This window comes from Heterodontus francisci, chromosome 31 (assembly GCF_036365525.1).
Source record: "Heterodontus francisci isolate sHetFra1 chromosome 31, sHetFra1.hap1, whole genome shotgun sequence".
NCBI classification, from domain to species: domain Eukaryota; kingdom Metazoa; phylum Chordata; class Chondrichthyes; order Heterodontiformes; family Heterodontidae; genus Heterodontus; species Heterodontus francisci.
This window is the reverse complement of record NC_090401.1, coordinates 43,978,895-43,991,638: the sequence shown is the minus strand read 5'-3', so window position 1 is coordinate 43,991,638 and position 12,744 is coordinate 43,978,895. Positions and strand designations below refer to the sequence as shown.

Sequence of the window (12,744 nt, the reverse complement as noted above, 5' to 3'; positions counted from 1 at the left end):
CCCTCCCCTCCCCCCGATTCCCATTGACCTCAGTTTTGCTAGGGCTCCTTGATGTCATATTTGGTCAAATGCTGCCTTGATGTCAAGGGCAGTCACCCTCACCTCGCTTCGAGTTCAGCTCTTTTGTCCATGTTTGAATCAAGGCTGTGATGAGGTCAGGAGCTGAGTGGCCCTTGCTCAGTATCTTCTCAAATCAGAATCCACTGCAGCCCACCACACATCCAAGCACTGTTAAATGTAGTGCGACCCCGAGTACTGGCCAAACCTTCTACTAAAGCTTGCACTTTAGACAAATGCTCATATGTTATGACAAACAGACCAGCCCATCTTCATTTTCAGTTGCAAAGGGTCTCCACCCAAAATTTTTATATATACACATGCAAACACACTGTTATAACTATTTAGTATGCAAGGCTCTGGAAAAAAAAAAGTTACATCTTGTAGCTTCACTTGGCTCCCACACTACATTTTGGACACTACCTTACCTTGCTCCCTGCCCACAACCATTTTCCTTATTTCATGGTTTTTACATTAAGTGCCAATGCCCTTGGACAGGCAAACAAAGAAACCATAGGGGGAGAAAAGTTTTCACACAAAATACGTCTCCCTATTTTTTTTTTGTAGGTGGGGGGGGGTGTCAGTTAGCTAGACGGCTAACATGGAATGCAGAAAGACACCAACAGCGCGAGTTCAATCCCCGCACCGGCTGTGATGAGGCAGGACTCCATGACCCCTCACCTTGCCCCAAGCTATACATCACCAACTGTCTCTCTCTAATGGGGAGAGATGCGCCTGTGGTCCTTTGGGACTATGGCTAGAGTAATTCAATAGTCACTGGAATTTAATTACTTAAAATGCTGCATACCGAGGAGGGAAAAGGGAAAACAAAACAACCCTCCCTCTTCCCACTCCTCCACCAAAAAAAGTCTCGCCCCTATCCCACAGTCCACTTCAAGATTAGCACTACATTGAGCAGACATGCCCATACATTAGGCACTGAGTAATATAGAATTTTACCACAGGTGCAATTGTGCTTCCATCCCTAAAATGGACAGCAATTTTTAAAAAATTGCAACAAGTCTACTGCCAGTTCAAATGTGTTCATCCAAAGCAGCACCATGAAACTTAGCAGGGAACATATGGTTAAAAGTACCAGATGTACACACTCAACTGAGCTGTAAATCACTCCAACCTCAACAACAGTGTGTGATTGCCAGTCATCAAAATGAGTTGATTTCAGAAACAAGGTACCAAGCACAGTCACAGGGATCGTAGAAGATTTTCCAAAATAGAGTTTCATTCTTTGCCACAATAGCAAGCATTTTTGCATAGAATTTACAGCACAAACAGGTTATTGGGCATTTATGCTGTGTTCGTTCTCCACACGAGCCTCCTTCCACCTTACTTTATCTCACCCCAACAACATATATTGCTTGCTGCCTCGTGTGTCAGCTGTGGCTCAGTTGGCAGCACACTCACCTGTGTCCAAAAGTTGTGGGTTCAAATCCCACTCCATGACTTGAGCACAAAAAAAAAACAAGGATGGCACTCCAGTGCAATACTGAGGGACCATCATTCGGATGAGATGTTCAACAGATGGTGGATGCAAAAGATCCTGTGGTAGTATTTTGAAGAGCAGGGGAATTATCCCCTGGCCAGTATTTATCCCTCAAAAATCACAAAAAAAAATTATCTGATTATAACATTACTGTTTGTGGGAGCTTGCTGTGTGCAAATTGGCTTCCATGGCTGCAGTGGCATCTTTATGGCCTTTAGTTTTGGACGCCCTGACTTTGTAGATGAGATGTACAAAGATAGTTATGCAAAGAGAACATGCAAATTATCAATTAAAAAATATTCTGGACACTTTGGCTTGAAACAAAATAACTCATCTAGATTTAGAATTTTAAGCTCAAAACACACACATTACTCCTAGGCCAAAAACTCCAAATACACCCCATTTATAGAAAGTGTAATGAATTTTGACAGCAATTCCTGGGAAGGGTGGTATTTTGTGAAGGAAAGAAACTCCATGATGTCTGTCTGAGCCTCATCTCATTCCCACACAGCAGTACAGACAAGTTTGTTGATGCTTATATCAACAACTAGTATTTACGTTAGCAGAGATATTTCAGAAGGGCAAGGCAGATCTCAGACCAGTGTCAACTTATACTGTTAACACTGAGTGCTACAATAGGTTTCCAGGAAGGAAAATAAATTACACTACATTTTCTTCTCTCCAAGCAGATTATGATTAACTTTGAAGGTTGTTTCAAACTAAAAAAATACTTGTGATGTGTTAACAATTGTGAACGGTTATTAGGTGTAGGCAACAAGAAAACAGCAAAAGAGGAGATCGATTCAGGAAACTTCCAACGCAAGTAAATTTCTTTCAACTCCTTTTCAAGTGCTAACTTGGGGAGAGGAAGAAGGGTGAAGTCTGCCAGGGTTGCTGCCAATGACCCCCACCCTTTTTTCTGTGCAGCCTGCTCATTTCAATGCGCCATACCTTTAATGTTATTTGTGCAGTCGTGCATTACCTTAAATGGGACAACCGGAGAGTGCCTGCTTGGTTTTTTTTCCAAAAATATACTTTATTCATAAAAAATCTGTAAACAAATTCATTATAACAAAACAGCATCAAGTTGACATTTCAGAAAGTGCAAAGGAAATCAGTTTTCTACAATACAGCAGTGAGTTGCCTCACAACCCTTCCATTCCATTTTACGTGCAGTGTCCATTCCACAGCAAAACCATATTTGGTGTATACAGCCTGAGGGTTTCCCATGGGTCCAGCCCCTCAGTTCACTACGGCGGGAGGGCCTTACACAGTGGTCTTTCCCCATTGAGCCTGTGTGGCGGCTGCCCCAAGCTTTAGCGCATCCTTCAACACGTAGTCCTGGACCTTGAATGTGCCAGTCTGCAACTCTCAGTCGTGGACAACTCTTTGCGCTGGAAGACCAGCAAGTTTCGAGCAGACCAAAGAGAGAGTCTTTCACCGAATTGATGGTCCCCCAGCAGCAGTTGATATTTATCTCTGTGTGTTCCTGGGAACAGCCTGTAGAGCATAGACTCCTGTGTTACAGAGCTGCTTGGGATGAACCTGGTCGCAGATGCTCATCAGCCTGTGAACGGACAGCGGAACTGAGCAGAAGACGGCGACGTCGTCCATGTACAGGGAGGTTTTAACCTGAGTGCCTCCACTGCCTGGGATTGTCACCCCTCTTATGCTTGCATCCTTCCTAATAGACTCAAAGGGTTCAATACAGCAAACAAATAAGACAGGGGAGAGAGGACAGCCCTGTCTGACTCCAGATTGGATCAGGAAACTTTGATTCCCACCCATTGATTGAGACTGTGCTACAAATGTTTGTGTAGAGCAGTTTGATCCAATTGCAGATTCCCTCCCCAAACCCCATTTTGGAAAGCACGTCCATCATGTAGGTGTGCGATATCCTGTCAAAAGCTTTCTCCTGGTCCAGGCTAATGAGGCAGGTGTCCACCCTCCTGTCCCATACATGTTATTGAGCCATCCTGCCTGTTTAGTACCTTCCAAATTGTTGCACACCTTGCTCCCTGCCCCCAATTGCTGTCCAGGACTGGACTGGGCTCTGCTGCAATGCTCTTTACAGTCAAATTGCCTGACACAACAATGTGGAATTTGGACAGGGTGCTTAAGGCCAGGTGATACCCAGGAACATGCATCTCACCAAATTAAAATCAAGAGATGGAAGGGAGTATGTAGAAATGGGGATGTGCTTGTTGTGCCTGCAGCAGCTTATTCTCCTTAGCAGGACAATGGGGATGATCTAGCTCCCAAAGCAAATGGCTCGGTTAAAACTCAATTTGCCAGTGACAATAGAGACTGCAAAATAAAGTGCTGCAAATGCTGGAAATCTGCAACAAAAGAAAATGCTGGGAATACTGCAGGTCAAGCAGCATCTGTAAAGAAATAAAAAACGTTGACCTTCAAACATAGCCTTTCGTCAGAACAGGAAGATATTACAGACCAACAGTTCTCAGCACCTTTCATTAAGAGAAGCCAAAGTCAATATTAAATGACAAACAGTTGAAAAGTTTCAATAGAAAACGGAGGAGCTTGAGCTTATTTTGAGCTTCACTGGACAGTGCAGAATGCCAAGCACAGAACGATTAGAGTGAGAGTGAGACAGAGAATTAAAATAGCAAATGGCAGAGCTCAGCCAGACAGAACAGAGGTGTTCAGTAAAGTGATTGCCACGATGTAGGGGAGACCACAGCACACTAGGTTGGAGGAAGTACAAGCAAATCACTGTTCCACCTATGGGTGCTGGAGACCCTGGACAGTGTTGCAGGAGGAAGTTAAACAGCTGTTTATCTACTGTGCTGGTGTGGCAAGGTGCCAGGGTGTGCAGGTGGGGGTGGGGGGAGGGGGGAAGGAAATGGAAAGGAATAAGTTGGTGTATGGAATGGGGACCGAAATGTTGGATCAGTGGCAGGGTGGCCTGCACTCCTGGGACGGACTAGCCTTTCCTTCACTCTGCTCCTTCTGAGCTGTTAATCAATAATATCATCTAGTTCTCATGATAGGAAAATGTTGATGTTTCAAGCATAGCCTTTCTTTACAAATACAACCCTTCTTGGAGTGTTTCAAACATTTACTGTTCTTGTTTCATTAGAAACCCTACTTCTGTCTCAATTAATTACTGTAGGACCTTAAACACATTTATTTCAACTCAAGCTAATCAAATTTCAATCTCTGCACAACTACCAACTAAAAACAGTCCAATTTACAATGCGAGTGTAGTCACAGCATGATAGCCATCTCTTCACCTAAGACAGAGAGATAAGCTAGCCAATTCAACAGAAGGGACAGCACCATCGTTTATTGCACAAAAGGTTAGGGCATCTGATCACCATGCTTAGGACCTCCATAATAGTTTCAGAATTATTATAAAGCTGGGAGTGCAAACACCCTCAAAACATTTTTTTTATTCCTGACAATTCCATGCCAATGACATCTGCCTGTACATATTATGTAAATTTGAACCTTTTGAAGAGCTAATTCCAGTTACAGCCATCCAAATATGGCAAGAGATTCAAAGAGAAAGTACGAGCAAACCAAGCTGTTTTTGTGCATTGGCATTATGCTTAGGGCAGCATACTTTCATGTTGTGCACCACTTATTTCACAAAGAAGAGCATCAGTACTTAGGAATATAGGAGCAAGAGTAGGTCATCGAGCCTGCTCCACCATTCAATACGATCACGGCTGATCATCGACTTCAATGCCTTTTCCCACACACTATCCCCCTATCCCTTTATGTCATTGACAAATTTCTAAATACCAATCACTGCTTTAAACATGCTCAATGACTGAGCTTCCACAGCCCTCTGGAATAGAGAATTCCAAAGATTCACAACCTTCTGAGTAAAAAAATCTCTCTTCATACTGGTCCTAAGTGGCTTCTCTCTTATTTTGAAATTGTGTCCCCTGGTTCTAGACTCCCCAACCAGGGGAAACATCTTAGCTGCATCTACCCAGTCTATCCCTTTAAGTATTTTGTAGGTTTCAATGAGATCACCTCTCATTCTTCAAAACTCTAGAGAATACAGGCCCAGTTTCCCCAATCCCTCTTCATAGGACAGTCCTGCCACCCCGGGAACAAGTCTGGTGAACCTTCATTACACTCCCTCGAAGGGGACCAAAACTGCACAGAGTACTCCAGGTGCAGTCTAACCAAGGTTCGCTACAATTGAAGCAAGACTTCACTACTCCTATACTCAAATCTTCTTGTGATAAAGGTCAACATACCATTAGCCTTCCTACTTGCTTGCTGCACCAGCATGTTAGCTTTCAGTGACTTATTGGCGAGGACCCCCAGGTCCCTTTGTACATTTACACTTTCTAATCTCTTACCATTTAAGAAATACTCTGCATATCTGTTCCTCCTACCAAAGTGGATAACCTCACATTTTTCCACGTTATATTCCATCTGCCATATTCTTGCCCATTCACCAAGTCTGTCTACATCCCCTTGAAGCCACTTTACATCTTCCTCACCACACATTCCCACCTAGTTTTGTATCATCCACGAACTTGGAAACATTACATTTTGTCCCCACATCCAAATCATTGATATATATTGTGAACAGCTGGGGCCCCAAGTACTGATTTTTGTGCTAGCCCACTAGTCACAGTCTGCCAATGCAAGTTTATTCCTACTCTGTTTTCTGCCTGTTGACCAATCCTTAATCCATGCCAGTATATTACCTCCTATCCCATGTGCTTTAATTTTGTTAACCAACCTCCTGTGGGGGACTTGATCAAAAGTCTTTTGAAAATTCAAATATACTACGTCCACCGACTCCCCTTTATTGGTTCTGTTAGTAACATCCTCAAAAAGCTCCAACAGGTTTGTCAAACATGATTCCCCATTCATAAACCCATGTTGACTATGCCCAGATTATCCAAGTGTCCATTTATCACATCCTTTAGAATAGATTCCAGCATTTTCCCTACTACTGATGTAAGGCTAAGAGGTCTGTAGTTCCCTGTTTTCTCTCTCCCTCCCTTCTTAAATAGTGGGGCAACATTTGCTACCTTCCAATCTGCAGGAACCGTAAAGGCCTGCTACCCGATCCAAACAAGACGGGACCCGACGACATGTGTCGGGGTCGGGTCACTCTTCTAGGTCCAGCTTTCGGGCTCGGGTTGGGGACACAGTATTAATTGGACTTGAAAGGCTGTTTAAAAAGAAACGGATTCGGAAGGTAGGTAAAGTGAACACTCCGGTGGTTGGGTCGGGCGTGGGAAAAAAAAATGGAAGGAATCAGGCTGGGTCAGACGTGGTCCTGTTGGGTTCAGGTCGGGTATTTTTTTATCCTGACCTGAGCAGGCCTTTACAAGGAACTGCTCCAGAATCTATAGAATTTTGGAAGCGGATCACCAAACTATCCACTATCTCCATAGCTACCTCTTTCAACACTCTGGGATGTAGAATATCAGGTCCTGGGAGTTATCAACCTTCAGCCCCATTAATTTCTCCAATACAACCTTCTTGGTAATACTAGTTCCCTTCAATTCCTCATTCGCCCTTGTCCCATAGATCTCTAATTCTGGGAGATTTCTTGTATCTTCCTCAGTAAAGACAGGCACAAAGTAATCATTTAGCTTCTCAGCCATTTCTCTATTCTCCATTATAAATTCTCCTGACTCTGCCTGTAAGGGACCCGCATTTGTCTTAGTCAAACATTTCCTTTTTACGCACCTAAAGAAGCTTTTACAGTCCGTTATGTTTATTGCTAGTTTACATTCATATTCTATTCTCCCTTTCTTCACCCTCCTTTGCTGTATTCTAAAATCCTCAAGTTTACTACTATTTCTGGCAACTTCACAGGCTTTTTCTTTTAATCTTTAACAATCTTTAATTTCCTTTGTTAGCCACAGTTGACTGCCTTTACTTTTGGGGTTGTTGTGCCTTGAAGGAATGTATAGTTGCTGTAAAACTATGTAATATTTCTTTAAAGACTATCCATTGCCTATGTACTGTCATACCTTTTAAATGTATATTCCCAATCCACCTCAGACAGTTTGCCCCTCATACCTTCATAATTTCCTTTGTTCAACATCCTGGCTCAGGGTGAACTACCTCACTTTCAAATATAATGTAAAATGTGACCATATTATGGTCACTCATCCCTAAAAGGTTCTTTTACAACAAGATTATTAATTAGCCCTTTCTCATTACATAATACTAGATCTAAAATAGCCTGTTCTCTAGTCAGTTCAACATACTGCTCGAGAAAACTATCCTTAAACGCACTCCAGAAACTCATTCTCCGCGGCATTAGTGCTCATTAGGTTTACCCAGTCTATATGCAGATTGAAGTCACCCACGATTACTGTATTATCCAGGCTACATGTGTCTCTGATCTCCTGATTAATGCCCCACACTACCACTACTGTTTGGTGCCCTATAAACAACTACCAATGTTTGCTGCCCTTTGCTGTTTCTTAGCTCCACCCAGATTCCACATTTTGTTCTTCCTTACTAATGTACTGACTCCATCCCTTATCAGCCCAACACCACCTCCTTTTCCTTTTTGCCTGTCCTTCCTAAATGTCGAATAACCTTGAACATTCAGTTCCCAGTCTTCGTCACCCTGTAGCCACGTTTCCATAATTAGATCATACCCATTTACCCCTATTTGTGCCTTTAAACCATCTACCTTGTTGCGAATACTGCATGCATTCAGGTAGAATGCCCTTACCCCCGTCTCCTTGACACTATTCTGCATTCTAAGCCTAGTTGATGCTCGCCTTTGTTATGCCTGCCTTCTAATTTCGCTTGCTACTTTTCTACTTCCGGTTACCAGCTTTATTTCCTTCCAATTTGAGCTACCCTTCAGGTTCCCATTCCGCTGACAAACTAACTTAGACCCTTCCCAACAGCACTAGCAAATCTCCCTGCAAGGATATTAGTCTCCTGGTCCTGTCAAGGTGTAGCCTGTCCATCTTGGGACCGGTTCTGGGGCAGGTGGGACCTGTACCAGAACCGGTCCCAGTTCCTCAGAAATCTGATGCACTCCCTTCTACACCAATTCTCCAGCCACGTGTTCAATCAATTCTCCTATTCTTATTCTCACTAGCACGTGGCACTGGGAATATCCCTGAGAGTAGTGCTCTTGAGGTCCTACTTTTTAATTTCCTTCCTAACTCCCTAAAGTCTGTTTTCAGGACATCACCTCTCTTCCTACCCATGTCACTATGGTACCAATGTTTGTCCACCACCTTGCTGTTCACCCTCCCCCAGAAGGATGTCCTGTAGCTGCTCAGGTGACATCCTTGACCCTGGCACCAGGAAGGCAACACACCATCCGGGAATCACGCTTACTGCCATACAAACGCCTGTCTGATCCCCTATCACTGTTGCGCTTCCATGTTTCTTCCTCCCTTCCTGTGCAGCTGAGCCACCCGTGGTGCCACGGACTTTGCTCTGGCTGCACTCCCCTGAGGAACCATCACCCTTAGACTGGTTCTCTTAGACTGCTTGGCAGTCACCCATTCCCTCTCTGCCTGCAGGATCCTAACCTGCAGTGTGAACACCTCCCTAAATGTGCTATCCATGTAGTCCTCCGCCTCACGGATGCACAACAGTGACTTCAGCCGCCGCTCAAGTTCCAAAACTCGGAGCTCAAGTTTCTGCAGCTGATGACACTTTGGTGTTTTACTAGTTATTTTTAAACCCACACACACACACATTTGAAGTTAACAAATGAGCAGTCCCTTCAGATATAATTTCAGAATGCTATTCTGCCGAACTGAACAGTTCATATAATGTTGTTATCTCCAGTATGTGCCAGCTGCCAGAATTGCCCCAATATAAATGTCTTTTTGCTGTTGCAAATCATTTTTGTGAATTCCAGCTGCATTGATATGTGAAGTGTTCTACAAATTGTGGGCCTCTTTTGAAAACAGAAGATTGAGGGGTGAACTGATAGGGTAGAGGTAGACAAGATATTTCCACTTGTGGAATTTAGAGAGCAGAAATATAAGATAGTCACAAATAAATCCAATAAGAAATTCAGGAAAAACTTCATTACTCAGAATGATAATGGGGAACTCACTGCCAGAGTGGTTGAAGAAACTGGCATAAATTCAGTTAATGCAAAGCTAGTTAAGTATGTAGGGAAGAAAGGAACAGAAATACATGTTGATAAGGAGAGATTAAGCGATGGGAGGCTGCTCATGTGGAGCATAAACACAGGCATAGACCTGTTGGGCCGAACGTCCCATGTTGGGCCGAACGTCCCATTTCTGTGCTGTAAAATTTGATGCGATTCAAAATACATTTCAAGTGGACACATGAAAATTTTACAGCACTGGGTGACAGAAGTATTTTAAGAATGCAGGGGTACAGGAAAAGAATGTTTGTTGTTCAACAAAGTTTCAGTGCTCTACCTATTGTGTTGGTCTGATGTTGAATCGAGTCTCTGTGCTTCCTGGAGGTAGCCATATGAAATCAGTTCACCTGTTCACAAATCAAAAAAAGGACAATCATTAAAGCAGGCCACACAGCATAAATCGAGCAGAAATTATGGCTTTTAAAATAAAATTGATTGAAATAGATTATATAACAAACTTTCATGAGCAACATATTTAAAACCAATTTGACTACTAAACATACAGAAAATGGTGTGAAGTGCAAACTCACTGGTCAAAAAATAACTCAGTCTCTCACACTTGCAGGCCTTCCGCTGCTCAGTAAGTTTTTTCAATTTTTCCCTTTTCCATTTCACCTGCACTCATATTTTCCATTTTCATAGGCAGATATTGTGATTGAGTACAACCAAATGGTAGTGGCAGCACTAAGAGGGAACTTAATTTAAAAAAAATTGCACTGAGAAACAGGGCCAAGAACTCAAAGCCTGATTTCCATCCTGCTTTGACTGGGTTATTGCATCAGGCTGGTGCTCATGATTTTATTTTGAAAGAAATACCAAACATGTTTCAGTATCAATGTGTTACTTGTTTCCATGAGCAAGTTATGGTTAGAGACTCGAGAAAGCACAACAGACCTCAATTCAGAAAATCAGTCTAGAAAACACGCAACTTGTTTAAAAGGACTTTACTCTAAAAGATGTGATCTATATTTAATCCTACTCAAGTATACAGAAGTACAGTTTGTACTTAACATAGCTTTAACACATGCTTGGAAAGATGGATCTGCTTTCGACTACACAGAAGAGCCAGCTTTGATTGAACTTTTCATTTCTTTTACACAATAGACAGTAAAATACACTCTCTATCCTTGGATAAATTTGCATGAGAAGACAGTATTATATTTGATATCCTTTTTCTACACACCAGCACCTTGCAATAAGAATGTTGATGTTAAGCTGGTCATTAGAAGCCTAGACAGCAGGCAGGTTGATCTCTTCTGGAATATACTTGTACTCCAACAAAAAAGGGAAGAGAGAAAAATGAGAAAAGGACATCTTTCTCTCACTGCCTTCCTTACCACTCAAGAAATCAGGACCTTGTCTGAACTTCACAAGTTTTACCCCTCCATAGCACCATGCGACCACATAAAACCTACTCCAACATAACAAGCAATGAATACATTTCTCAAAATAAGTGATTGTAAACTCCAATGGACTTAAGTAAACTGCCCAACAAAAGTACAGCTGCATTGTGGCATAGGCATGATTTGCAATTACAGTTCTACTTTCATGGCTACACAAAGTATTTCCAAAAACTTCTTTTTATAAAAGAGTACAGGCCTCTTCTGACAAGGGTGAAAATGCTTTGCGGCTTGGGCAAGAACTGCAACAAGTTCTTCATGCCCTGATAAGTTGTTTTTGTCTTCAACCTAAAATCTGAAAATCAATTTGTTTTAAACTTCTGCTTAACAGCTGATATTACCCAAATTTCAAAAACTAAGAAGTTTTCCAGTTTGTGTTGTAACAGGAAAGAGAAATTAACACAAGACATTACTGCACATAATATCAAAACATGCAAAAACATGCACAGAGGTTGAGGAGGGAAAAAAAAAAGTGTAATTTACAAAACCTGCTCCTTCTCCATTTTTAATGCTGCAGCATAGTAAGTAAAGTGATGCTCAAAACTAGCAGGGACAGTCATTCTCCTCCACTTTGAAAAACAAGTGGTTTTGATGAGACACATCTAACCATCTCTCCTCTGTCACTGAAAATCCTCGGGTAGCCAACAGTGATAGGATATTTGTCAAATAGTCAGTGTTGCACACAATTGACTGGAAGGCAATTTTCTACAAGTACTAAACTACAAACTTGGTTTTATGTTCAAACTGTTTAGCGAACATACATAAATTAGCTTTCCACTGGAGTGAGATAATGCATAAACATAACAGCCATTTAAGCAAATGAAAAACCAAAATTCAATCAACTTAAAAAGTAATGTCAAAAAGGTGCGTTAAACTCTGTACAGTTGAAGAATTGTTTTCCTAGAATCATACAAAGTTAAAGGACTCCTGAACAAATAAGTGTTCAACAAACTATAAGACAATGGATTTTTAGTCTGCTTTTAACAGCCAGTGGATCTTCATGGTATCAGGTAGAGTACCAAGGGGGCTCCTCATATGTCCAAGACCTAGAAGACTGCTCAAAAAAGATATCAACCCTTGTCCTTGTACACCACCACACCATCTTGAATCTCCCTTTCCTCTCTAAAGTATTTGAACATATTGTCTTCTTCCAAATTCATAATCTCTCTCTCTCTCGCAGGAAAGAGGAACAAGATAAAGAAGAAAAACTGTGCTTATGACAGATGTCAGGTAAATAATGCAACTGAGAATTAGGCTGAATTGAAAAGGTTCAGAGGGGAATTGAAAAAGCAAAGAGATAGTATGATAATAGACTGGCAGCTAACATAAAAGGGAATCCAAAAGTCTTCTTATAGGCATATAAATAGTAAAAGGGTGGCAAACAGAGGAGTGGGAGTGATTCAGGGCCAAAAGGGGGATTTACAGAGGAAGGGGGCATGGCTGAGATACTGAATGAATTTTTTGTATCTGTCTTTACCAAGGAAGATGCAGCTGCGCAGGTCATGGTGAAAGAGAACGCAGTTCAGAAACTTGAAAGGTTTAAAATTGATAAGGTGGTGGTATTGAATAGGCTACTGTACTTGATAAGGCACCAGGACCAAGTGAGATGTATCCAAGGATACAGAGGGAAGAGTGGAAATTGTGGAGGCACTGGCCATAATTTTCCAATCTTCTTAGAT

At 42.0% G+C, this 12,744-nt stretch overlaps 1 protein-coding gene across 1 annotated transcript in view; it reads right to left on the bottom strand.

Annotated features, from left to right (window-relative positions):
* Positions 1-12,744, bottom strand: part of cep85 (centrosomal protein 85) — an 84,974-nt gene that overhangs the window by 53,198 nt on the left and 19,032 nt on the right. The window contains exon 2 of the mRNA XM_068011449.1: positions 9,943-10,012. Coding sequence (XP_067867550.1) covers positions 9,943-9,997 — 55 coding nt within the window. The 5' untranslated portion in view covers positions 9,998-10,012. The remainder of the gene's footprint in view (positions 1-9,942; positions 10,013-12,744) is intronic.